Consider the following 10,927-nt stretch of genomic DNA (forward strand, 5'->3'; position numbering starts at 1 on the left):
AAACCGCGCTACACGCATTTTGAACTATATGCAATATACAGGAAAATACATAAATAACAGGTTTTGGCGGAGTTAAATGGTTTTAAAATTACAAAATCATTGTCTTTCGTCCAAATGTTGTATTGCTATGAGTTTTAGTGCGTGATTTCTTGAGAGAAACACTAATGCCAAACGTTCCGGGGTTTGATCAATCCGGACACAAATTACAGACGGACACGTTGCAAATATCCACATTACATACCTTGTTTTAAGAGTTTATCATTTTAACCACGATATGGGAGAACAACCGTTGAGGGTGTAAGTCTTTCACATTTTATTCCGACATACTCTGGCTAATGAAACATCTGTTTCTTTGTTATTAATTCACGTTGGTTTATTGTATTCGAAGTGCCAGAACAATTGCTGCCTTCTAATTAAGGCAGCGAGACAAGTCATAATGGGTTTGAAAGTATTTCGTACGTAAAAAAACGTATTACGTACGTTGAACTTGTTGCGTATATTTTACGGTAAAATTTTTTTATTTTGTTTTACTTTGACCCGATTTGTTAAATTGTGTACGTCCGTGTGTGTTGTCCTGCAGCCTGGCGTGCGGTGACGTTGAAGGAAGGATCAACACAGTGTTCAACAGAGTGCGAGCTATCCAGAAGAAGAGCGGACAGTTCGATGTAAGTCACTCGTTGGTCTTGTACCAGGACCTTACACAAGAACAGTTGTGTTCTTGTCCTTTCTAAATTACATACATAAAGTCAGATTTTTGCTTGTATGTTTTTTGTTGTATACCCTTTTGCAGGAAGCAAAAATATAAGCTAAATAATTATAATAATAATAATGTTAAATCATAGTTCTTCATGGAGATTTCTGTTCTGAGCAACCTTTTCTCAATTTATGACTGGTCGCTTTTTTTTTTTTATATGACACATTTGGTAGAAAATGCTGTTTGGGATATCGTTTAGAAAGTAGAACAAACACACTATTCTTAATGATCATGTCGGGAGATTACCCCATTTTTGTGAGATATTGTTTATGGATATTGTCCGTTTGCAGCTGCTGCTGTGTGTGGGGGAATTCTTCGGAACAACAGCGGAGGCCGAGGCAGAATGGCAGGAGTTCAAATCCGGAGTCAAGAAAGGTGTGGAGCTGGTCCAAGTAAAGCAAAGGCAAATCTAAATCTCCACCCTCCTTGTAGCTTTGGAGAACATTTGGAGCAGGGGGAAAAAAATCATAACCTCGCAAATATTTTTATTACATTTTTTTTGCCTTATTTATGCTATATTTTACTTTATTTATACTATATTTGCCATTTGTCTGTTCTCATTCACTGTACCAACAGCCAAAGGAAAACAATATCAATATATTTTTGCTGCTAAATAAACAGTTAGTTCTGGAATGGTATGGTTGGTTCATCATTGGTTTAGGAGATAAAGTTTGGCAGGTTGAAAGCCATTTCAGTAAATAAATAAAATGGTTAAGAGCTGCTCTGATAAACACAAAATTTTTATTATTTCAGATGAATATTGTTATTATCATTTTTTCCTAATCTGTTTCCATTCAGCTCCCATCCACACCTACATCCTCGGAGCTGCCAGCCAGGAGACGGTGAAGTGTTTTCCCAGTGCGGATGGCTGTGAGCTGGCGGAGAACATCACCTACCTGGGTGAGGCACCTTCACATGCAAAATAAAGAAAAAAAAAAACCATTAGACAACATAGAATACCATAGACAGCCAAAAATACAATATGGTTCAGACAGAGTAAAATGAATAGCAAATGGCAAGTAAAGAGTAACTGAGAAGCAGGGATATCGTTAACAATGTGATGTTCAGTTTAGCAAATGTATAATATACAATTAAGTCATGTTTCGTGGAATTTACTAGTGTTTGTATTTAAGTGCTGAAAAAGTGGACCCTCCAAATATCTAGCCTACCTTTTTATGACCCTTTTATACATTGCAATTTCCTGAAATCGAATAAAATTGAGTTTGAGTCTGTCTGCGATCGACTTCCTAAAGGTAGCCTTCAGATAAACCACAGTATTAGTACAGAAGTTATAATTAACTGTATGTGTATGGACTGTTCTCCCTCAGGTCGTCGCGGCGTGTTCACAGGGGCTTCCGGCCTTCAGATCGCCTATGTGAGTGGCCGTGAGGCCCTCCAGGAGCCGGCTCCCGCCAACTGCTTCACCCCCAAGGACCTGTCGGCCCTAGCGTCCCCCCTGATCAACAACTCCAAATTCAAGGGCGTGGACATCCTGCTGACGTCGCAGTGGCCCCGAGGAGTGTGGCACTTTGGAAACACCCCGGTAGGAGCTTCGTCGGATGTTGACCTTTCATTATCGTCAATTAGGCTTTAAATTGTAATGTGATGCACAATGTAGTTGTCTAAGGGGCAGTTTCACAGACAGGGTTTAAATAAATCAGGACTAAGATAATCCTATTTAAATGAATCCAGAATTTAAAAAAAGCCTTTCTGAGACGTTGTTTAATTTAAGATGAATTAGTTCTAGACAGGAAGTCCTGGACTAAAGTCATGCAGCAATATCAGCTCCTTCTGTCTGGTCTTGGTGCTGGTCTTAGTCCCGATAATCCATTTTCTCTATTGTCAAGGAGAAAATGGATTATTTCTCTATTGTTCTCTATTTAATTTAAGCCTCCACCTAGCACTAATGCTCCTTCTGCATATCAGATTTTTTTTAAACCAAGACCATGGAAAATTATGATTATGAGATTATGATTTTCAGATTTTTAAAGCGTGATATGAGATAATTTTCCGATGGCAATATATTAAAGCGATTTTAGGTGTAGCATTCAAAATTGATTTATTTAAGTTAATTTAGGTCTGTCTTAGCCTTGCTTAACAGTTTTTTCGACTGGCCAGGTATGTCACATCGTAATACTAATCCATTCATTTCCCGGAAATCAGAGCAATGGTGAATTGACCGGAAACTATTTGAATTCTCCTCTTGCAGTAGCCCCTTCCAGTTAGACCTAAATACTACTTCACCCCTCTCGACTACTCTCAAACTTGGAGCTGGGTCTGTGCTCTCCTTGTGTTTACAGGAAGTCAACACAAAGTTTTGCGGTGTGGGTTCCCTCGGAAACCTCGCTGAGAAACTGAAGCCGCGCTACCACTTTGCTGCAGTAGAGGGCGCTCACTATGAAAGGCTGCCCTACAGGTCTTCTGCACTAATGGAAATAAAAAGCCGTAATATGTCCTCACAAGTATAGCAATACATGAATGTGTTTTTTTGTTTTTTGTTTTTTTTTTAAGGAACCACATGGTCCTTCAGGAGAACGCACAGCACGTCAGCCGCTTCATTGCACTTGCAACCGTCAACAACCCAGCCAAAAAGAAGGTGTGTGTTCGTTTTCCCCCTAAGGGTCCTCCATTTAATGTAGACATACCTGTTTGTCTTGGCTTGTCCAGGCTCAGTGAAAAGGAATTGGAGAACGATAGCGGCTTGTTTATGGTGAAAATGTAATTAAATACATTTTGATAAATATTATTTTGTGTTTTCTGTTCTTAATAATGGAATCATGGTGTAACTCAGAGCACTACTTTTTAAATTGAAACATCTTTTATTAGGGTCAAATTTGGGTAAATTTGAAAATGGTTAATCATGATTAACTCCACCAACTTTAGCCACGATGATTCCCCTCCAGCCACGTGATTAATTATTTTAATCATATAACAACCTTAATATATTTATATTCAATCCTGTGGACTGTTTTTTTTATTTTTTTTTACTACTGTATATAATGAATTACTGGTAAAGAAAAGTGTCTACCCCTATATTCATTTCTGGTTTGTTGTGCCGATCCTGAAGTACCTGTACGCCTTCAACATCGTTCCCATGAAGCACATGGAGCCGTCGGAGCTGGTGAAGCAGCCACAGGATGTGACCGAGAACCCGTACAGACGCAGCGGAAAGGAGAAGACGCCGCACGACAAGACGGGGTTCGATGTTGCCGGGGAGGAGGTGTGTGTGAGACTTTTTTTTGGCCACTTTTTTTTATATTCCTTGTTTATTTGTAGGTTTTGTTTTTTTCTGGATCATTATTAGGTTTGTTTTGATTGTTTGTCATCAGTTGTTTTCTATCTTCTATTTTCTATCTTCTCGTAAATGTTTAGGTTTAAAAGTTTTGTTTTTAGCTTTTTTTTTTAATTTTAGGTTTATATTTATGTTCATCATTAGGTTATTATGATGACCTTTTTTTAACTGTCCATTGTTTGTGTGTGTGTGTGTGTGTGTGTGTGTGTGTGTGTGTGTGTGTGTGTGTGTGTGTGTGTGTGTGTGTGTGTGTGTGTGTGTGTGTGTGTGTGTGTGTGTGTGTGTGTGTGTGTGTGTAGGTTTTTTATCTTGTAGTTAATTTTTGTTGCCAATTTGTATCTATCTATTTTAAAATGTTCACTCAAAAACCTCACATTGTTTTCTTCCTCTCTGTCTGTCAAAGGAGCCAGCCTCCCAGTTTTTCTTTGACCTGGGCAGGGGCCGCGGGGGTGGTGGGGGTCCTCGGGGGCGCGGCAGGAAGAGGCCCGGAGAGGAGGACCGGCAGCACCAGGGGCAGCACCGGGACGGAGACAGAGGCAGCCAGGGGCAGCCCTGGGATGGGGAGCGGCAGCAGCACAAGCAGCCACGCAAGCACCGTGAGTCAGAAACATGAAAAGAGTCGAGCCCAGATTATTTAAGATAGATAGATAGATACACCCACGTAATCTGTGGAATCCAAAGTTTAGTATAAATTTATCATCATGTGTCATCCGAAGTTGTTTGTTTTGCAGGGTTTTTTGTTAAAAAATTAAAACAACTCCTAATAATGCAAATTGCCAATCAATTCGGTAGCAGTGATGACGCCGCCAAAACAGAATATCCCCATATCTCAATTTTATTGTGTGTATCTGTTGTTTTATCGTATCTTAGTGTGCTTTTATCACTTTTGAAGATATTTTGGTTTCTGAAGACAGATTGCACTATACAGTATTTATGTATGTTAAAGCATATTATACATATTGTACATATTGAATGCATCAGAATCTCGCCAATACACAGCCCTACACAAACCAAACCTCATTTGACTAGAAAGCCTTTTTTATGACCAGAACTAGTAAATCAATACGGAGGAGGAAACATTATTACAAACTTATCGTACTGTATCTCTTACACTCCTCTTCCCTCAATCCCATCCTATGCTCTCACTCCTTGTTTCTGATTGACACACTTGTTGTGCCTCCAGCGCAGCCCACCGGTCCCTGTTGGTTCTGTCTGGCCAGTCCTCAGGTGGAGAAACACCTGGTCATCAGTATAGGAACACACGTGAGTGACGCACAGCAACATAATACCTCGCTATATTTTTGTATGCATAGATATTTAATTAGGCCCGAGATAATTTATTAATCCAAAAATAATATGGAATTCAAGGCGTGTGTGTGTGTACACAGTTTATGTACTGTACAGACAGTATCAGTATTTACTTGAATTTAAAATCCCATCTTTTAAGAATCTGAAATTCCTCCTATTGAACCACCTGTTAAATGTACAGCTTGATATCATAACAAAACCATGTTTTGTTTGTTTTTTTCTTCATTTCTGCTACAATGCTGCTGACCGCAACGTGAATTCTCAAATTGCCCCAAATTCTCAAGACGCACAGCTCTGAAACTACGCATGGTTCATTTAAAAGTTTGATTGAAATATTTAACAGATACAACTTTGGTTTTTAGAACCCTTTAAAATCACCAGGTTCACTAGGATTTGATGATTTGGTGAAAGGAAACTGTTAGCATTTCGAGATTAGCCACAGCCAAACACTTGTGTGGGTCTCCTCAGTGCTACTTGGCGTTGGCAAAGGGCGGCCTGACCCCGGACCACATGCTGGTGCTGCCCATTGGCCATTACCAGTCGGTGGTGGACCTGGGCTCCGAAGTGGTGGAGGAGATGGAGCGGTACAAGGCCGCCCTGCGGAGCTTCTATAAGAGCAAGGGACAGCACTGCGTCGCCTTTGAGAGGAACTACCGCAGTCAGCACCTACAGCTGCAGGTACACACATACACACATACACACCGCGCACACTCAAGCGGAGCTGCAGGTACACACATACACACCGCGCACACTCTCAAGCGGAGCTGCAGGTACACACATACACACCGCGCACACTGCTAAGCGGAGCCGCAGGTACACACATACACACCGCGCACACTCTCAAGCGAAGCGATTACGGCTCGCTAATGCTATGATTCGATATTTAATGTCAACACACCAATCGATGTAAGATACGTTTTTCTCTTTATTAATCCCTGGGGGGGGATTGTGGATACATAGTGTACTGCACAACCTGGAGTGACGTTAAAGTCAATAAACAGTTCTATCTTTTAGTCCTTTTTTTTATTAAGTAATGGTAATGGCAATAAAGCAGTGTTTCCTAACTTTTTTGTTCTGCCAGGGCACACTTTTTACAGTGAAATAATCCCAGGGCACACTACTATCCTGTTAACCACTAAAAACATGTAGAACTGTGCTTATTATTATGGCCTACCTATGGTGACGAAAGACTCTCGAACAATTCGTCCGTAGCAAATAACTCCTTTTAAATGAACACCACACAGAAAGCCCCTAATCAGGAGAGAACTCACCGAGCGTGGTGCCAACAGCGACCCTCGGGAACCGAACCCAGGACCTTGTTGGTGTGAGGCAGCAGTGCAATGCACTGTGCCGCCGTAGCCCTGTAGACATGTGTACGGTGTACATAGTATGTGATGATCACTGAGATTCTATGGAGAATTCCATTCCAACTCAGAGCAAAACCGACTCTTCCTACTCTCGGTCATGGTTCACTGGACGTCCTCCCTTGCTCACTGTGCGTTACACCCACTGAATCATACAATAGTCGGAAAATGGAACGGCTGCTTAAACTGAGTGACTCCAGAACCGAATCTCAAAGTCTAGCCTCTACCATACGAATAGTCGTCACTTTCAGAGTGAAAGTTATTCTGCTGGAGAAGCTGTTCTGGCTGGTACTGATGAATGACTACAGCCTCGCAATTCTGGTCATGACATTTCACTGAATATATGTTTGACCTATGTATATGTATGTGACAAATAATCTCTTGAACTTGAACTTGCAACACATAAGCCTATTGCCATTATTTTCATTTTTTTTCAGTGGAAATTGAGAATGTTTCCCGGCTCATTGGTTTATGATTTTTGTTGTTCATTCTGCTCCTCCCACAAAAATGTTCCCCTCGAATACCCGTTGCATTGCCCGTCTTCAAGCTATTTAAACTGTTATATCAACACGCCCGAAAAGCCAAGTGATGCGTACAGTGAAACGCGCTGTTTGTATTGTACTGTAGAACAGCACTCATGGAATGCTTCCTGTCAAATCCTATTGCTAGACCGAAACTAAATAACTAAGTGGTACAACCATTTTAATTATACCCCAGGAGTAAATACATTCATCACAAGTGGTGCTGCACTCATGCAGCCATGCTGCTGTCCCACAAAACGATTAATCGTAAGCAAACTAAGCACTTGGTAATTAGCACACATTCTGCTCCTCTCTTGAGCCATTACCTCCAGCAAAAATTAATCGTTTTACGGATACTTGGGTAAAATATATTGAATGTGGTTACATAGTCTAGGGTGATGATGATGGATCGGTGCAATTAAATAAACAACTTTGAGAAAGCATTATTTTTTTTAGTGGCGGTACCGTTCCAAGTGTAGTCTTTGTCGATACAGGGAACCTATCTGATCCATACTTTTACTTACAGTATAGACTTGGGGCTCATCGAAACATAATGATTGTAATATATGTCTAATTTCCTCCGTTATAAACCTCTAACATGCCTCTATGTGTCTAAATGCCCAAAAACATTGTATCTAATCTCCCAACTTATGAAATAGATAAATAATAAATATAGATATATTTTTAACTTTTAATTTATTTTTGTTCCCTCCCTAGGTCGTCCCCGTACCTCTGGATAAGTGTGCCACCGACGACATCAAGGAGGCCTTCATGGTCCAGGCCCAGGAGCAACAGATGGAGCTGATGGAGATCCCAGAACACACCGACCTCAAGCAGGCAGGTTCACACACACTCACTCACTCACTCACTCACTCACTCACTCACTCACTCACTCACTCACTCACTCACTCTGCATTGGAGGCATTCAAGATATAGCGAGACTGTATACACAAAGAAATGGCCGCCAGCTGTTCACATATGGAGGCACTGGTCTCCGTTTACATGTTTTCATATTCTAATGGGCGTAGATTGTGTTGTAATGGAAGTAACGAGAAGAACAATAAAGTTTATCTGTAGTGCCCTTTTCAAAAGACATAAAAGCAAACGTAATGATAAAAGAGGTGGTGGGTAAAACAGTAGACAATGTCATAGATATTGAATAGACAATCAAAATAAAAAATAGAATGGCAATGTACAATAAATCTACAAATTAACAATAAACTAGAAAAAAAAAGATGAAACGCAACAAACCTTCTCCTGACACGCTGCGGTTGTGTCGTCCTTCCAGATCGCTCCACCGGGGACGCCGTACTTCTATGTGGAGCTGGACTCTGGAGAGAAGCTCTACTACCGCATCCAGAAACACTTCCCCCTGCAGTTTGGGAGGTGAGACACTGACGCCGTACCTGGGTCAAATTAGGAACAATATGAATGTTGTAAATTATAATATTATTAGGGGCGGGCTGGATCCCTATTGGGTTAGACCCCAAAGCTGGATCCCTATTGCTCAGCGTTTTTATTTATTTTTAATCCATCCATCTGAAACATGACAACAGCAGTACGCACAGACATGGTTGAGGTCTCGTTAGAACCTGGACTTCAGACGTCTTGTTCAGTTTGATTAATATCAATCTACATTTGGAGCAGAAATTTGTGAAAATCTCTCATAATTTCATTAGTTTTACGAGCGGTTTCATCAGTTTCATCATCCAAAGTTATTTAAGTCCAAGTTCCGACTCTCGGAAGTCATTCCCCTCCAGCCACTTGCAACATCTAGACAGACTGCTTGAGCCAGGGCTGTGTTTTAAAGGAAACTCATAAAAACTGTAATTCGTTCTGCGTTTTACAAAACATGTGACACGAACAGCCAATCGTACGAGGCAGAGAAACAACCATGTGACGCGAACAGCCAATCATCCAATCAGACAGCAAGAGGTCGATGCTGTGGTTGTAAGTCTAAACAGTCGTTAAACAAATGTAGACGCCCGATACTGTGCTCATGAACTTGTAAAGATGCTCCGATACTCAAACCCCATACGAACGTAATGTAACGTGGTTGCGTAGTTGACGCTCAAAACATAAAGCGAAGGAAATAAAATGACGGCTTTTTATTGGATAAATAATCTATTGCCTGACAATATTCCAAAATTGTGCAGACTGTATTTCTCGCTGTTTCTACACCGAGCGTCTGCTCTGGTTGTTCCTAGTGCATGAGCTCCGATCATGATTTTTTGAGACTGTCAGTAAAATGAGTCGTTCAATTTGATTCAGTTGGTTGAATGCACGGTGAGTTCCAGTGAAAGAGAGTGAGACGAGTCGGCCATTTATTTATTTTTTCAATGATGCATGTGCAGCTGTCCTATCGCGTGAGTGTCATCAGATCACATGATGTATTTTTCATTGATATACAGCAGATATACCCAATGCGACCAGATGATGAGAAAGTCTGGGTTCTACCATCACGGGTATAAACTCAAAATGATCAGACGACAATGTATAAGTTATTTAATAATAAGTGTTTTGATGAACATACAACTGAATGAAAATCAGAATCCGCCAAAATCGGAATCGAAAGGTCAGATTTATTTAAAACATTTAAAATAAAAAATAAATAAGAAAATTGGAATCGGCAAAGAAAATTGCAATCGGTGCATCTCTAGTTGGTAAACATGTCCGGTAACTTTACAAGATGATGCATTTCAAGGGATATATCCTAATCAGATCAATTTGTATATCCAGTTAGCTGTAGTAGCTCGCATATGATGTGATTAGCCTCTTTACGAGACGGCTACGGTGTGGAAAAACTGATGGAGTCATTTAGTTGCAGTAGCTCAAACACCACAGAGACTCCCTGTTATACTGTTGTGGTACTCAAAATGTTTTCCAACGGTTGGCAGACGTCTGGTCCGACACGGTCGGAGAGTCCCTCGGCCCGCTCCAAACGTCACTGCATATAATTACAGAGCGCACATTCGGGAACCTCGGATTACGTAATCTGATAGGACTAAGATGGAGCCGTGTATTGCCGCCTGCAGCTGTATTTATTATTATTATTATTATTATTATTATTATTATTATTATTATTATTATTATTATTATTATATATTAATAATCTGCAGGTCCTCAAATTGTCTTGGTTTTGTTCTTCAGTATCACAAATATATTTTCAAATATTTAAAGTCATTCAACCAGTCTTAAATTAAGAACTAAAAGGTCTTGATTTCAACATATATTCCTTTTTTTTTTTTCATTAAAATCATTATTGTTATTATGTCCTAATGAACCCAATACTTTTTGCCTTGAAAATTGCCTATTCCTGGTTACAATATATAGTGCTTTTATACTTAGTATAGAGGATCTGTCCAAAGAAATCCTCGTTCTAAGTCTTAAATGTAGTTAAAATGTGTCTTAATAAAGGGTATTCAAATGAACTCTGACACCCTGTACAATCAGCTTTCCTCCGACTTGAATCGTTCATTTTTCAGTAGGTTATTGTATTTGCAACACTTATGTGTCCCAGGGAGGTGCTGGCCAGTGAGGCCATGCTGAACATCCCGATGCGGGCCGACTGGAAGGAGTGCAAGCAGAGCCGCCAGGAAGAGGAGGAGTGCAGCGCGCGGCTGCGGGACCAGTTCCAACCGTACGACTTCGCCCTGGACGACTGAGACGCACACACACACACACAATG

General features: G+C 40.6%; 1 protein-coding gene across 1 annotated transcript; it reads left to right on the plus strand.

Annotated features, from left to right (window-relative positions):
- The first annotated feature begins 206 nt into the window (after positions 1-206).
- cwf19l1 (CWF19 like cell cycle control factor 1) lies at positions 207-10,927 on the plus strand. Its single transcript, XM_080022217.1, has 14 exons — positions 207-297; positions 581-665; positions 1,045-1,129; positions 1,553-1,654; positions 2,083-2,297; positions 3,055-3,170; positions 3,266-3,350; positions 3,822-3,974; positions 4,450-4,642; positions 5,230-5,309; positions 5,823-6,032; positions 7,957-8,076; positions 8,528-8,625; positions 10,760-10,927. Exons 1-14 carry the CDS (start codon positions 275-277, stop codon positions 10,902-10,904), a joined length of 1,710 nt encoding a protein of 569 aa, XP_079878343.1. The 5' UTR covers positions 207-274; the 3' UTR covers positions 10,905-10,927.

This window comes from Zeus faber (genome assembly GCF_960531495.2).
Source record: "Zeus faber genome assembly, chromosome: 21".
Lineage (NCBI taxonomy): Eukaryota > Metazoa > Chordata > Actinopteri > Zeiformes > Zeidae > Zeus > Zeus faber.